The sequence below is a fragment of the Hyperoodon ampullatus genome (assembly GCF_949752795.1).
Source record: "Hyperoodon ampullatus genome assembly, chromosome: 19".
In the NCBI taxonomy this organism is placed as follows: domain Eukaryota; kingdom Metazoa; phylum Chordata; class Mammalia; order Artiodactyla; family Ziphiidae; genus Hyperoodon; species Hyperoodon ampullatus.
The window spans coordinates 11,585,812-11,603,140 of NC_136932.1; the positions used below are offsets into that span (position 1 = coordinate 11,585,812).

The 17,329-nt window shown below is 42.9% G+C and overlaps 1 protein-coding gene across 1 annotated transcript; it reads left to right on the forward strand.

Annotated features, from left to right (window-relative positions):
- LOC307067866 (intercellular adhesion molecule 5-like) lies at window positions 1-5,487 on the forward strand (the record flags this gene model as incomplete). The annotated part of the gene is given in 8 exon segments (XM_079725500.1): window positions 1-55; window positions 1,390-1,553; window positions 1,557-1,656; window positions 2,510-2,830; window positions 3,084-3,362; window positions 3,903-4,172; window positions 4,841-5,083; window positions 5,279-5,487. Coding segments are annotated over 8 exon segments (1,641 nt in total).
- Between the last annotated feature and the right edge of the window lie 11,842 nt (window positions 5,488-17,329).

The window sequence follows — 17,329 nt, forward strand, 5'->3', positions numbered from 1 at the left end:
ATGGAAATGCTACTGTTTGGTGTCTGGGCCCTGCTGGCCCTGATTCCTTCCCCAGGTGAGGCTATTTGGGAAAGTTTCTTTAGCTAGTATGTGCCAGGGCACAGGTCAATGAGAGAGAGGATAGGAAATCCTGAGTGGGGCGACACTTTAGTATTCACTCATCTGGACCCTTGGGAGAGAGTCCTATTTCTTGGTTCTAGGACACAGAATCCTAGGTGTTTCTGGCTTGTAACTGGGAAAACCCACATTAAGGGACAGGATAATAGACCATCAGAAAAAACCCTCTCTAAGAAATATACCTTCTCTGCTTGGCTCCCTGCTGCCCCTGGACTGTTCTATTCTGCTCTCGGGAATATTTTTACTTCTTTGTTGCCATCTTTTATGTCATGATGAGCTACAATAAGATCTCGATAGGACAGGGCCCATAGTGCAGTTGTGAAGAGCGAGTTCTCCAGATGGCAAGAAAGGAACTGGAGCCTTAGTGGGTAACATTGCTGCAAGAGTTGTGTATTCCCAGAAGGGACTAGTATTTGGGAGATGAAGTAGATGGTGGACATGGAATAGCTAAAGGGGACGAGTAAGGGAAGTTTTCGGGACACTGCCTCTCACCTATATCAGACATTTAAAACTTACCTGATGTCTCTCTCACTGTTCCTGAGAAGAGTTCCCTAACAGACTAAACTCTTAAGCATCCAAAAACATCTATTGCCTTAGCACCAAAGCAAAATGGAATCGTCTCACTTTGAGAAGAAGAGGTGAAAAGTTCCATGGAAATGAGTGACCCTGGGAGTCACCTTTATACCAGTGGTTCCCATAATTTGGTGTGCACAAAGGTCACCAGGAGTGCTTGTTTTGTTCCCTTGAGTATTTCCAGGTCCTGCCTTCACAAATTCTTAATCATTCAGTCTGAGGTGGAGCTGGAATCTGCAATCTACAAGCATTCCAGCATAATTCTGGTGAAGGCAATTCTTAGACCACAATTTGAGAAACACTGCTTTGGGGTATAAGTAACAAAGCTCCTTTTTTTCAGGGGTCTACTTACCCCATGAGGGCCCTCAGCAGCCAATTCTGGAAGTTTCCAAGATTTCTGGAAGTTTAGGAAGAGAATGGTTTCCTGGGCATGATTTTTAGCAACGCCATAGTTTCCATGGTGACACTATTAGAGAAATCGAGATCCCAAGAAAGATGATGAGAGGAGGGAATGGTGGTAGAGTCAGGATTCTAGCTTGTTCCTTAAGGGTCTTTTTCTTGTTTGTCCCCTGTACCTTTTTATTCAGGGTAGGTTTCCTATTCTCTAACCTGTAACTAGATAGAATAGGCTCTGTATTTTCTTTCTTGGGTCTTGTGGTCCTCAGCAGAGTCTTTGGCATATGTGGTTGACCTTTTCAGGGGCTGCAGAAGACCTATTTGAGGTTTCTGTTTGGCCACATCAGGCCCTTGTAAAGTATGGGCAGTCCCTAATGGTCAACTGCAGCACCACCTGTCCAGACCCGGGACCCAGTGGAATTGAGACCTTATTAAAGAAAACCCAGGTGGGCAAAGGGCTTCAGTGGTAGGGGTTTCTCCTGGAAGATGTCACACAGAATTCCATCCTGCAGTGCTTCTTCTCTTGTGCAGGGATCCAAAAGGACATAAGCCTTGGCCTCACTGTGTACCGTGCGTGGGGCTGAGGGCTGGGGAGGAAGGGAAGAGTGGGGGAACATGACTGTGTCTTCTTTAGGGAGTAATTAGAAAGAAACTTATTTTAGGGGAGAAAATTGTGGCCCTTAATAAAGATTTCTGTCCTACTGTAGGGATTCTAGAGCCAATTATTTCTGTTTCCCTTTGGTGTAGGCCTTTAAATTAGGAGCAGACCATAGAGCACATCCAGACATCTGTGCTTTGAGAATATGTTCAAATATAGGAGGCATTTGCTAATGATGCTAATTTATAACTTATCAAAAAAGTATAAAATCAGTGTTGAATTATTTGTCACACATTTTTAGAATAAACAGGGATTAGGGAAAGCGGGGTCTTTGTAGGCTGGGGTAGTTGGAGAAGTCTCCACAGAAAAGGAGCCTCTTGAGCTTCATTCCTGCAAATGGTTAGGTTTTGAAGTGATGGGAATGGGTGAGGAGCCTCTTTCAGGTAGGCAAATAGCGTTGGCAAAGATGTAGCCATAAGAATAAGTGTGATCTCTGGGGTGTCAGAGCTTGGTTAGCTAGGGTGTAGAAGCTCCTCAGAAGTTGCTCATGCCTCTGAAGCACCTCTGGTAAGAGAGAAAAGCTCTCCAGAATGGCAGCAACTATCAAAGCAGGGGGCCCCTCAACAGTTAACATTTCTTGGCTTTAGCCACCTTTGATGGAAAGAAGAAGGTTAACTCATCTCATCTAGGGCAGAAAGCTGACACTGTTCATCAGAGGGTTTAAGAGTAGTGGTCACCTTCTGTCACAGGCTTCCTGTCCTATACCATTTCTTTCTGGAGAGTTGAGTATCTTTCTCTCATCAAGCCCACCTTTTTGTCTTAAAGAGTCACCAGAGCAAGTGATCATGGAGCTGCAGCCTGAATGGGTGGCTGTGGATGACACCTTTACAGTGACATGCCACGTGCCCAGTGTCACACCCCTGGAAAACCTCACCCTTACCCTTCTCCAGGGTAACCAAGAACTACATAGAAAGAATTTTAGGAGCTTGGCTGTGGCCTCCCCAAGAGCTGAGGTCACCATCAGTGTCAAAGCCCAAAGGGAGGATGACAGGTGCAATTTCTCCTGCCATGCAGAACTGGACCTGAGTTCACATGGTGGAGGGCTCTTTTGCAGCAACTCAGCCATCAAGGTGCTCCAAATCTTTGGTGAGTCAGAGCCCAGGTGTGGAAGGAATCCTGGGGCTCATTTTCCTCAGCTTACCTTGGCCTTTGGCACTCATTTCCCATAGTGTTTAGGATGAGGGTGTAAGGGTAATTGAGCTCCACCTTTACTTGAGTTTTAAACTCACCGTGGGGGACAGAGAGCTTCTAGCCCCACTCCCTACATTGTGGGGTCCTATATGACATGTGATTTATCATGGCTTTTCTCCTTTCTTTCCTTTTCCTCATTTCTTGGCAGAATTCTCTCAGAGCCCCCAAATCTGGGTCTCTTCACTTCTGGAAGTTGGGATGGCAGAGACCATGAGCTGTGAGGTGGCTAGGGTGTTCCCAGCTGAAGAGGTAATGATCCACATGTTCCTGGGAGACCAGGAGCTTAGGCCCTTCCTCTCCTGGGACGGAGACACAGTATGGGCCAATGCCAGTGTTCGGGCCATGGAGACTGGTGATCAGGAGCTGTCTTGCCTTGTATCTCTGGGTCCAATGGAACACAAAACAAGAGAGCCAGTGCATGTCTATAGTAAGTGACCTGCCTCTTCCCTTCCCTTGACAGTTCTCTGCCATTGACAGTTCTCAAGCCATAGTAAAGGCTTGGTGATTCAACTGCAAATATCCCTACTAAACTTTGCTAGGTATACTGCAAAGTGAACATTAGTTTTCATCTTTCTCTAAGCGCAGGGATGCGCTGAGGCAGTAGTTCTATCTAGCCTTCACCCTGTTTCCTTAGGCCATCATACTTACAGAGTGATTGTGAATACTTGAACTTATTCCTAGGAACATTGATTTGAAGTGAGGAGGAAATGTGTAAGATAAAAAGACATCTCGCTATCCTTGCAGCAGAGGCATAGCCAGATATGCGCATGTGGCACTTGTTACAGGAGAAGCTCTCAAATTCCCACACCATCTCCTCGCTCCTGCCAGTCAGCACAGAAGCAGTAATGGTATCCAGAGTCTTTCCCCTGCTGTCTGCCTACCTGAGGGGTGCCACCAGCAGCAAGAGTACAGAAGTGGCTGTCAGTTTTGAGAAATATGTTTGATTCTCTTTTTCCTTTCTTTATAGGCTTCCCTCTGCCAATCCTGGAGATAGAAGAATTATACCCATTGGCAGGGACAGAAATTAATGTGACCTGCTCAGGGGACGTATTAACATCACCCAGCCCTACTTTTTGGCTTCAGGGAGCCCCAGATCTCCCTGCCCCTGGGGAGCCTGCCTGGCTTTTACTTACCGCCAGGGAGGAAGATGATGGCCGAAATTTCTCCTGTGAGGCCTCTTTGGAGGTTCAGGGTCAGCAGTTGAGCAAAACCACTGTGATCCAACTCCATGTCCTATGTGAGTAGAAGCCTGATCTTTCTTGCCAAAACAAGGATTATTAGTCTTCCATTTCCAGAGATCTTGGCCAGCAGCTTCATTATTAGAGTTGCCACATTTTTCTCATTTAAAAAAAAAAAAGGAGAAAATAAAATTAAAGCTCCCCAAGCTTACCTTACCCATAGGAAAGTGAGTAGGGAGAACCCTAGGGGGAAACCAGGAAGAGAAAAGAAAAAGTGGTTAAAGTGATCAGGCAGTATCAGTTGAGGGCCAAAGGCTGAGAACATAGGAAGTGATAGTTGGAGCCTATGCTGAGGAGGGAAATTTCCTCACAAAAACTTGTATTTTGAAAAGTAGAAAAATCGTTGTCTCTGGGTTCACCCCTACCCATGTTCTCACTCACTGAGAAGCAAAGATGGGAAGCAGGGACCCCAGGGCCATCATTGACCAAGCAGTTCAGATCATTTAGTCTTAATCCATTAAAATGCCCTGTGCTGCATCTCAGTCTCGTCCAAGGAGGAAAAAGGGTAGCTCAAAGCAGGGAACTGATGGTCCTCCCCTTGGGAAAGAAAGCTATTGGGTGGAGGAGACATAGCGTCTGGATTAGGGGAGGGACAGGGAGCCTAGCATGATGGAGACAAGGGAATGTGGCGCACTGAGCTGGCCCCTCTGGGGACTTGTTTTTCCAGACAAGCCACGATTAGAGGAATCTGGTTGCCCTGGCAATCAGACCTGGTTGGAAGGGATGGAGCAGATGCTTGCCTGTGTCCCAAAGGGAAACCCAACACCAGTCTTGTTGTGTACCTGGAATGGAACGATCTTTGACCTTGAAGTGCCACAGAAGGCAACCCAGGACCACTCTAGAACCTACTGCTGCACAGCCACTAACCAGCTGGGCTCTGTCAGCAAAGACATTGCTGTCACTGTTCAAGGTGACTGCAGCTCCCCTGCCGCCAGGTCCAGGATGGCAATCCCCCAGGGGTTGGGATTCTTAAACAAACATGGAAAGAAGAAAGATTTCGGTGGGCTGGGGAGGGTGAGACTGACAAATGGGCCTTGTGGGCTGGGGTGGGGCGGTTCTCCTGCCCTCGATCACTCCCAATTCTCTGTCTTCTGTGCTTGGGCAGGACTGGATGAAGGAGGCAGTTCCACCATCTTCGTCATTATTATTGTCACCCTTGGAGTGGGTGTCATCATCATAGCACTGTATTTGAACTATCGGCCCTGCAAGATAGAGAGGAGGAAATTGCCCTATAGGCAGAAGGAGAAGAACAAAGAAGAGGAAAGCCAGTTTGCTGTTCAACAAGCGGAAAAGCACAATGCACAGAACTGTTAGTTAGAAACAGCTATTTGGGTGAAGGCACCCTCTACTACTGGGGTTTCCTGAGGGAGGGAAGAGGGAGTCGAAGAGAAAGGAAGAGACATTATCCTTTGTGTTCTGTGGTCCCATAAAACAGTGTTTCAGGCCCTCATGTCCTGTGGATCCAATCCACCCACAAGCTCAACTCCTCTGAGTAGGAATTCAGTCTCCGTGTCAACTGGTGAGAGGGCCTTTTCCTCCTTGCTGTGTGCTCTACAGCCCACTCTCAGATCCTGCCTGTGCCTTGTCACCCCCATTCCCACTGCCCTTTGCTCCCAAACATCAGACTGAAGAGATAGCCAGAAATATCTCTGAAATACAACTCATTTCTCATGGTTTCCTCATGACTAAGTGGGAACCAATTTCTTAGTCTGGGGACTGGAGTTTGAAGGGAGTCAATACCAAACAAAGGGCTATAGGAATCAGAACCCGATTCCCGCCTACACATTCCTGTGCTCCCCTAGCCTGGGGTTCTGGAATGCTGGCTCCCAGAGCTGAGCTTGTTGACACCATTAAGGCTCAGTGTCTGGTTAGGCTTCAACTCACTAACCATCTACTGTGTGCCATAGAGGAGTATATAGATCATAAGAAATTCCACACTGGGTCAGACAAGCAGCTTTTCTAGCCCGGTGTTTTGTCCCTGAAATGGAAGGTAGAGTTCTTCCATGAAATTGAACTCCAAACATCTCTGAATTCCTTTTCATAATCCATTATAGAGTAAATCATCTGTGAGTTCACATTAAACATATTAATTTTTTTTACCTGTACAAGCTCTTAAGGTAGAGTTCCAATGTTTATTCTCCTTTTACATAAAGAAGTATATATTTTTATATGTCTGCAAACTTCCCTTTAAGCTTCAGGAGGACTCCTCTTGTGGCAATGTTCACATGATTGAGCTTCCTTCTCTGTTCTTTGGAAAGATTATATTCACCCCCTAGAGAAGACGTGAAGAATTGTAAAACCAGATCTTTTCTCCCAAATCAGTCATGTATGGGTCACTGAAATGTTGGAAATGATAAAAAGTAAAAGTGATTTTACAACCTCCGAAAGTATTTCTCTTCTGTGTCATTTCAGTGTCTTGGGATCAGCTGCATCGGGTCTGTAGCTGTCTCATATCTGCAAACCCCATCTCATGGCCCCAGTGCTCTGTGGCACAGTGAATCCTAAACAGCAGGGAGGAAGAGGGTCATTCGGACTTGGTCCACCTTGGGGAGGCTGGAGGCTTAGCCTGCTCCTGCCATTGCTTCTCACTGCCACACGGTGTCACTGTTGACAGCGTCCTACACAGTCCATCAAACCTTGCGGTACTACAAATCCAGGTTCCCGGGTGGGCTGCCGAGGATCTTCCAGGGAGGACGATCGGCTTCCCAGGGCTTGGTCTGGCCTCGGTGATGCCTTGCATGGATTTCCAGGGTTACAGTTCTTAGAGCTGGATGCTTTGGATTAGCTGTCCTCCAAGGCTTCTCAGATTTGGGTAGGCTCTTTCCCTCGTAGATTTGGAACCTCTGCTTCCTTTCTCTCCCCAGGGACCCACACAACCAGGGGCTAGGTGGCCCCTCCTAGTCAATTCTTAAAGCACAAAGGATCTCATTACATCTTTTTTCCAGAATAATACAGCTGGCCGCTGCTCACCCTTCTAAGGGTAGCTGCCTTTAGTGTCTCCCGGGGGCCCCACCCCCTAAAAGGTTTTGATCATAATCCTTTTCTGAAAAATAGAGTAACCAGCTCACACTTAACTGCAGCTACCCTGATTATCTCCAGGTGAAGAGAGCAACCTTTAATACTCCAAAATTTATCGTCTTAGGAAAGTCAAGGTGACTTTCTTTTAGACCTGAGAAAACAAAAATCTTCAGTGAAGCTTCTTACTATAGGGATGATAATAACAGCATTTATCTATTACATAATTATATTTGGAAAGAAATGACATAGTACTGGTAAAAACACTAGCATAGTATCATATACATGTATTTACAAGTATTAGTTTTTACTATATAATGCTGGTGGTAATCACACCCATAATAAACTGAAAGCAAGAGACAGAAATCTGAGCTCTACCCACCACCAGTCCCTCTCATCAGGAAACTTACACAAGCCTCTTAGATAGCCTCATCCACGAGAGGGCAGACAGCAGAAGCAAGAAGAACTACAATCCTGCAGCCTGTGGAACAAAAAACACATTCACAGAAAGATAGACAAGATGAAAAGGCAGAGGGCTATGTACCAGATGAAGGAACAAGATAAAACCCCAGAAAAACAACTAAATGAAGTGGAGATAGGCAACCTTCCAGAAAAAGAATTCAGAATAATGATAGTGAAGATGATCCAGGACCTCAGAAAAAGAATGGAGGCAAAGATCGAGAAGATGCAAGAAATGTTTAACAAAGACCTAGAAAGAAACAGAGATGAACAATACAATAACTGAAATGAAAACTACATTAGAAGGAATCAATAGCAGAATAACTGAGGCAGAAGAACGGATAAGTGACCTGGAAGACAAAATGGCAGAATTTACTGCTGTGGAACAGAATAAAGAAAAAAGAATGAAAAGAAATGAAGACAGCCTAAGAGACCTCTGGGACAACATTAAATGCAACAACATTCGCATTATAGGGGTCCCAGAAGGAGAAGAGAGAGAGAAAGGACCAGGGAAAATATTTGAAGAGATTATAGTCGAAAACTTCCCTAACATGGGAAAGGAAATAGCCACCCAAGTCCAGGAAGCACAGAGAGTCCCATACAGGATAAACCCAAGGAGAAACACGCCGAGATACACAGTAGTCAAATTGGCAAAAATTAAAGACAAAGAAAAATTATTGAAAGCAGCAAGGGAAAAATGACCAATAACATACAAGGGAACTCCTATGAGGTTAACAGCTGATTTCTCAGCAGAAACTCTACAAGCCAGAAGGGAGTGGCATGATATACTTAAAGTGATGAAAGGGAAGAACCTACAACCAAGGTTACTCTACCCGGCAAGGATCTCATTCAGCTTCGATGGAGAAATCAAAAGCTTTACAGACAAGCAAAAGCTAAGAGAATTCAGCACCACCAAACCAGCTCTACAACAAATGCTAAAGGAACTTCTCTAAGTGGGAAACACAAGAGAAGAAAAGGGCCTACAAAAACAAACCCAAAACAATTAAGAAAATGGTCATAGGAACATACATATCAATAATTACCTTAAACGTGAATGGATTAAATGCTCCAACCAAAAGATACAGGCTTGCTGAATGGATACAAAAACAAGACCCATCCATAGGCTGTCTACAAGAGACCCACTTCAGACCTAGGGACACATACAGACTTAAAGTGAGGGGATGGAAAAAGATATTCCATGCAAATGGAAATCAAAAGAAAGCTGGAATAGCAATACTCATATCAGATAAAATAGACTTTAAAATAAAGAATGTTACAAGAGACAAGGAAGGACACTACATAATTATCCAGTGATCAATCCAAGAAGAAGATATAACAATTATAAATATATATGCACCCAACATAGGAGCACCTCAATACATAGGGCAACTGTTAACAGCTATAAAAGAGGAAATTGACAGTAACATAATAATAGTAGGGGACTTTAACACCTCACTTTCACCAATGGACAGATCATCCAAAATGAAAATAAATAAGGAAACAGAAGCTTTAAATGACACAATAGACCAGATAGATTTAATTGATATTTATAGGACATTCCATCCAAAAATAGCAGATTACACTTTCTTCTCAAGTGCGCACGGAACATTCTCCAGGATAGATCACATCTTGGGTCACAAATCAAGCCTCAGTAAATTTAAGAAAATTGAAATCATATCAAGGATCTTTTCTTTTCTTTTTTTTTAAAATAAATTTATTTACTTTATTTATTTACTCTTGGCTGCCTTGGGTCTTTGTTGCTGCACGCAGCCCTTCTCTAGTTGCGGCGAGCGGGGGCTACTCTTTGTTGTGGTGCTTGGGCTTCTCATTGCAGTGGCTTCTCTTGTTGCAGAGCACAGGCTCTAGGCACACGGGCTTCAGTAGTTGCGGCACGAGGGCTCAGTAGTCGTGGCTCGCAGGCTCTAGATCGCAGGCTCATTAGTTGTGGTGCAAGGGCTTAGTTGCTCCGCGGCATGTGGGATCTTCCCGGACCAGGGCTCAAACCCGTGTCCCCTGCATTGGCAGGAGGATTCTTAACCACTGCGTCACCAGGGAAGGGAAGCCCATCAAACATCTTTTCTGACCAGAACACTATGAGATTAGAAATGAACTACAGGGAAAAATACATAAAAAGCACAAACACATGGAGGCTAAACAATACGTTAGTAAATAACCAAGAGATCACTGAAGAAATCAAAGAGGAAATCAAAAAATGCCTAGAGACAAATGACAATAAAAACACGACGATCCAAAACCTATGGCATCCAGCAAAAGCAGTTCTAAGAGGGAAGTTTATAGCTATACAAGCCTACCTCAAGAAACAAAAAAAATCTCACACAATCTAAACTTACCCCTAAAGGAACTAGAGAAAGAAGAACAAACAAAACCCAAAGTTAGCAGAAGGAAGGAAATCATAAAGATCAGAGCAGAAATAAATGAAATAGAAACAAAGAAAACAATAGCAAAGATCAATAAACCTAAAAGCTGGTTCTTTGAGAAGATAAACAAAATTGTTAAACCATTAGCCAGACTCATCAAGAAAAAGAGGGAGAGGACTAAGATCAATAAAATTAGAAATGAAAAAGGAGAAGTTACAACAGACACCGCAGAAATACAAAGCATCCTAAGAGACTACTACAAGCAACTCTATGCCAACAAAATGGACAACCTGGAAGAAATGGACAAATTCTTAGAAAAGTATAACCTTCCAAGACTGAACCAGGAAGAAATAGAAAATATGAACAGACCAATCACAAGTAATGAAATTGAAACTGTGATTAAAAATCTTCCAACAAACAAAAGTGCAGGACTAGATGGCTTCACGGGTGAATTCTATCAAACATTTAGAGAAGAGCTAACACCCATCCTTCTCAAACTCTTCCAAAAAATTTCAGAGGAAGGAACACTCCCAAACTCATTCTATGAGGCCACCATCACCCTGATACTAAAACCAGACAAAGATACTACAAAAAAAGAAAATTACAGACCAATATCACTGATGAATATAGACGCAAAAATCCTCAACATAATACTAGCAAACAGAATCCAACAACACTTTAAAAGGATCATACACCATGATCAAGTGGGCTTTATCCCAGGGGTGCAAGGATTCTTCAATATATGCAAATCAATCAATGTGATACACCAAATTAACAAACTGAAGAATAAAAACCATATGGTCATCTCAATAGATGCAGAAAAAGCTTTTGACAAAATTCAACACCGATTTATGATAAAAACTCTCCAGAAAGTGGGCACAGAGGGAACCTACCTCAACATAATAAAGGCCATATATGACAAACCCACAGCAAATTATCCTCAATGGTAAAAAACTGAACGCATTTCCTCTAAGATCAGGAACAAGACAAGGATGTCCACTCTCACCATTATTATTCAACATAGTTTTGGAGGTCCTAGCCACGGCAATCAGAGAAGAAAAAGAAATAAAAGGAATACACATTGGAAAAGAAGAAGTAAAACTGTCACTGTTTGCAGATGACATGATACTATACATAGAGAATCCTAAACATGCCACCAGAAAACTACTAGAGCTAATCAATGAATTTGGTAAAGTTGCAGGATACAAAATTAATGCACAGAAATCTCTTGCATTCCTATACACTAAGGATGAAATCTCTGAAAGAGAAATTAAGGAAACACTCCCATTTACCACTGCAACAAAAAGAATAAAATACCTAGGAATAAACCTACCTAGGGAGACGAAAGGCCTGTATGCAGAAAACTATAGGACACTGATGAAAGTAATTAAAGATGATACCAACAGATGGAGAGATATACCATGTTCTTGGATTGGAAGAATCAATATTGTAAAAATGACTATACTACCCAAAGCAATCTACAGATTCAGTGCAATCCCTATCAAATTACCAATGGCATTGTTTATGGAACTAGAACAAATCATATTAAAATCTGTATGGAGACACAAAAGACCCCAAATAGCCAAAGCAGTCTTGAGGGAAAAAAACAGAGCTGGAGGAATCAGACTCCCTGACTTCAGACTATACTAAAAAGCTACAGTAATGAAGACAATATGGTACTGGCACAAAAACAGAAACACAGATCAATGGAACGAGATAGAAAGCCCAGAGATAAACTCACACATCTATGGTCAACTAATCTATGACAAAGGAGGCAAGGACATACAGTGGAGAAAAGACAGTCTCTTCAATAAGTGGTGCTGGGGAAACTGGACAGCTACATGTAAAAGAATGAAATTAGAGCACTCCCTAACACCATACACAAAAATAAACTCAAAATGGATTCGAGACCAAAATGTAAGACCAGACAGTATAAAACTCTTAGAGGAAAACATAGGAAGAACACTCTTTGACATAAATCACAGCAAGATCTTTTTTGATCCACCTCCTAGATGAATGGAAATAAAAACAAAAATAAACAAATGGGACCTAATGAGACTTCAAAGCTTTTGTACAGCAAAGGAAACCATAAACAAGACGAAAAGACAACCCTCAGAATGGGAGAAAATATTTGCAAATGAATCAGCAGACAAAGAATTAATCTCCAAAATATATAAACAGCTCATGCAGCTCAATATTAAAGAAACAAACAACCCAATCCAAAAATGGGCAGAAGACCTAAACAGACATTTCTCCAAAGAAGGCATACAGATGGCCAAGAAGCACATGAAAAGCTGCTCAAACATCACTAATTACTAGAGAAATGCAAATCAAAACTACAGTGAGGTATCATCTCACACCTGTTAGGATGGGCATCATCAGAAAATCTACAAACAACAAATGCTGGAGAGGGTGTGGAGAAAAGGGGACCCTCTTGCACTGTTGGTGAGAATGTAAATTGATACAGCCACTATGGAGAACAGTATGGAGGTTCCTTAAAAAACTAAAAATAGAATTACCATATGATCCAGCAATCCCACTACTGGGCATATACCCAGAGAAAACCATAATTCAAAAAGACACATGCACCCCAATGTTCTTTGCAGCTCTATTTACAATAGCCAGGTCATGGAAGCAGCCGAAATGCCCATCGACAGATGAATGGATAAAGAAGATGTGGTACATATATACAATGGAATATTACTCGGCCATAAAAAGGAATGAAATTGAGTCATTTGTTGAGACGTGGATGGATCTAGAGACTGTCATACAGAGTGAAGTAAGTCAGAAAGAGAAAAACGAATATTGTATATTAACGCATGTATGTGGAACCTAGAAAAATGGTACAGATGAACCGGTTTGCGGGGCAGAAGTTGAGACACAGATGTAGAGAACAAACGTATGGACACCAAGGGGGGAAAGCCGCGGGGGGTGGGGGATGGTGGTGTGCTGAATTGGGTGATTGGGATTGACATGTATACACTGATGTGTATAAAATTGATGACTAATGAGAACCTGCTGTATAAAAAAATAAATAAAATAAAATTGAAAAAAATAAAAGAGTCAGAAATCCATGGCAACGACTGAGGGCCATCAAAAGTCATATACACCACTGATACTTCCTTTCTCTTTTTCCACTGTGTTCTCTCTTCCTCTTTTTCTATTCCATTTCCTTTTCTTTCCTCTACTTTCCCGTTTTTTTTGCGGTACGCGGGCCTCTCACCGTTGTGGCCTCTCCCGTTGCGGAGCACAGGCTCCGGACGCGCAGGCTCAGCGGCCATGGCTCACGGGCCCAGCCACTCCGCGGCATGTGGAATCTTCCCGGACCGGGGCACGAACCCGTATCCTCTGCATCGGCAGGCGGACTCTCAACCACTGCGCCACCAGGGAAGCCCTCCCGTTTTTGTTGTTGTTGTTGTTGTTACCTAAGATTTGGGACTACTAGTAGGAGGACCAGTTGTCCCAGTTTGCATTGAGCGGAGAGGTTCCTAAAACATGGGACTTCTGGCACTAAAATTGAAAAGGTCTCATGCAAACTGGCACAAACTGGTCACCCTAATACTGGTATCACTCAAAGTGTTTCTCAGCTTTGCCGGGGCCTGAATTAAAGAAGTCACAAAGCAGTATCATTTTTGCTTATCCCAGAAGCCCAGGTCCTGTGATTCTGAGGACTTGTGAAGCAAGGGCAAAATGTAAGTCCTCTCAAATGTGTATAAAAGGACAAAACTCACCATATGTGTTTCAGCAATAATGATGGGAGGGATTCAGAATGATCATTTCAGGTTAAATTTAAAAGGTTACATGGCATCAGAAAAACATTATCCCAAGGAGTCTAGGATTACTGGAGCTCTGCCTGTTGAACACTTTCTTCTGCAAATCTCACTAATCTTAACCTTGGGGAAGATTTTTTCACTAGAAAATAATTTTTAAACATTTAAAATCATGCATTCAGATGTAATGTACAACACGGTGACTATAGTTAACACTGTACTGCATATTAGAAAGTTGCTAAGAGAACAGATCTTAAAAGTTCTCATCACAAGAAAAAATTTTTTGTAACTACGTATGCTGATGGGTATTAACTAGACTTATTGTGATGCTCGTTTTGCAATATATACAAATATCAAATCATTATGTTGTATACCTGAAACTAATGTTTTATGTCAATTATACCTCAATTTAAAAATTAAAAGTGCAGTAAAATATTCATAACAAAATTTACCACTTTAAACGCACAGTTCAATAATAACTACATTCACATTGCTGTGAATTACACAACAATTGTGTAATTCACAACAGAAACTCATTTTCATTTTGCAAAACTAAAAGTCTACCCATTAAACAACTCCCCATTCCCCTTCCCCCCAGACCCTGGTAACCAGCATTCTACTTTCTGTCTCTATGAATTTGACTACTCAAAGTACTTCACATGGGAGGAATCATCCAGTATTTGTCTTTTTGCTACTGGCTTATTAGAATTTTTTAAATTGACTGGTTAGAACTGGAAACAGAAAGTGTCGAAACTGGCCCAGGTCTCTCATCTCCTTTTGCCCCCTTTTACCAATACAATACCTGTGGACACGTACATTTCATCTTTGTGGTCCCAACTCAGTGATTCTCAGCCTTCTCACCTGGGGAGTTTTTAAAATTCTCTTGTCCAGATCCCATCCCAGATCCATTAAAATCAGAATCTCAGGGAGTGAAGGCTACAGCAAACACCCCCGGCATTTCTAATTTACAGCCGAGTTTGTCATCCAACGCCTAAATGGAGAGCTGAAAGGGAGGTTAACAGTTGGCAAATCAAAGAGTTTAGGGTAGATGGTCTTTAAGGTCTTTTTAAATTCAAAAATTTTGCAAAATCCACTAGCGTTTTCGTAATTCTCAACCAGCAGTGGTTGAGTCGATTCAGCTACGCCCGCCCGGGAGGAGCTGAGTGGAAGCTCTCTGGAGTGTGGCTCCCTCTGCAGGCTACTGCTGTCATGACAACCTCACTTTAGAACCCTCTTACTAGTGGCTGTAACACCCCTCTCTGCAGGCACCCCTCTCCTGCCACATTCATTCAACGCATACTTCTTAAGATGGCTCACTTTCTTTTTTTTTTTTTTTTTTTTTTTTTTTTTTTTTTTTTTTTATGCCACACCACACGCATGCGGAATCTTAGTTCTCCGACCAGGGATTGAACCCTTGCCCCCAGCAGCGGAAGCATGGAGTCTTAACCGCTGGACCGCCAGGGAAGTCCCCTCACTTTCCTTTTAAAACTCTTATAGATAATAATATTTGTGCTTAATACATCAACTTCTAAAAGACCATGAGATATGCAAATAATTCTAAGGTCAAATGAGGGATATTACAGGGACATTGATTTCAGCTGAATGTAAGCAATACTTTGCTGAAATCAGAGGGGTTTAATAGAATAAATTACCTTGGGAAATAATAATTCCCTTGACAGCAGTGTTACACAAGTGAGTATCATCTGTGAGGGAGGCTATAGGGTAAGAATCCTAAATTAGAAGGAATCAGGATGACCCGTGAGGCCCTTCTAACTCCAAAACTCCATGATTTAAAAGTCAGACAAAAATGACCTAAGGCAAAGGAAGGGTTTCTGAGTTAAGAAATGGAGCTCCAGGGTTCTGATTATTCCAACTTTCAACCACTCCCCAAGTTTACATTTACATAAGTTACTTGATGTAAAATATCCAAAATGAATACACGTGAGTCCCATTTTGAAGAAAATTCATTATGGCATGTAAAACGTCTGGCTTTTCAGGAAGATTTATTGATTATTTGCATTGTGAAAGAATTATTGACTTTGTAAAATCATGTTTGGATGATAGAGTTACTTCGAGCATCTAACTATTAATTTACAGATCACTAGTTACTTAGCCAAGGTGCTTGGGTGACTAAAAACTTACCTCTACAGCTGCCCTTTTAAGTTCATTTGCAAATAAAAAAGAAACATCTGAAGTGCCATTAGGAAAACAGAATGTGATTCAATAACAAGTACTTAAACATTCCCTTGGAAAACACAGAGCGTCCCACAATTCAGTGCAAAACCAGCTGCAACTTCTTGAGTGCTGTGCTGTGTCAATCACTTCAGAAACCTCATTTCATTTAATCCTCACAGAAGCCTTGTAAGGCGATACACTATCATCTCCATTTTATTGGTGAGGAAACTGGGTCTCAGGGAGGTTAAGTAATTTCTTCCCGAACATAAGTTCAAGTCCAAGTCTTTCTGATTTTTTCCCTTATACCAAGTTATCCCAATCCACTCCTCTAAGAACAAATTGTCCACTGACAGCTTGAAGACCACATGTGTTTGGGTTAACTTTTGCCCTTAAAGTGTTTTCAGTAAGAACTAGTTGCCAATGTTTAAACATTAGATTTTACATGAAAGTCTGGATGTCCTGTCGGTCTCGAAGAATCAGAAGGTCTGGCAGCCCTGCTCCTGCAGTCTTGACAAGGCTGATGGGCCCCATCCTTAGCTGGGGCCTGAGTTCTTTAGGTTGCTCTGGTCCTCACCCCTCTGGGCTGTATCCCTCACAAGCAGGCTGAGAGCTAGTTGCTATTTCTCCCTTTACATGCAGCCCTTATTACTTATGTATGTACCTACCTGGCACCTGTTGGCGCTGCATTTGCAGCCCTCCATTTAGAATCTCTCTTCCACGTCCCTTGCCCCGATTCAGATCCCAAACGTTCTGGTTCTGTTTGTCCCAAAGCCATTTTTGCATTGTTCCCATTTCCCAAGGGTAGTTGGGCTGAACGTGTATTCACCTTAAAATTTTTGCACAAAGGTAGTTCTATGATTTCCTCACACGTTGGAGGCGTTTTCTGGACTTCCGTACTTAATAGCCTGTCTTGCTTTCACTTCTTCCCACCCTTGGGGGCTAGGTTTGGTCTTGTGGTTCTGGTGGGGGAGAGAGAGAAACGCCTCCAAGTACTTTGGGGGTGGGGTCAGGGGAGTGGTCCTGACCTATGAGTCCCCAGCAAACTGGGACTACGGACCTGGGGAATGGACTGGGTGTGTCACAGAGAGAAGGGGATGTGTCTGCTTCTTTCTAGCCCAGGAAGAACCGGGTCAATTATCGTTCAGCATCTGGGTTCCCACAGAGCCCAGAGGATCTCTGCAGTTTGTCTTCCCAACCCCTCCCCTTGCTGTACCGGCCCCCTCCGCCCCATAATAGAATGACACCTACTCAGACAATGTGATGCAACCTCGTTTTATTAGGAAAGGACGGTGGGCACTGGAGTGGCACTTTCCAGGGTCCAGGGAGGCACTGGGGAGGGGTAACAGAGATGCCCGGCGA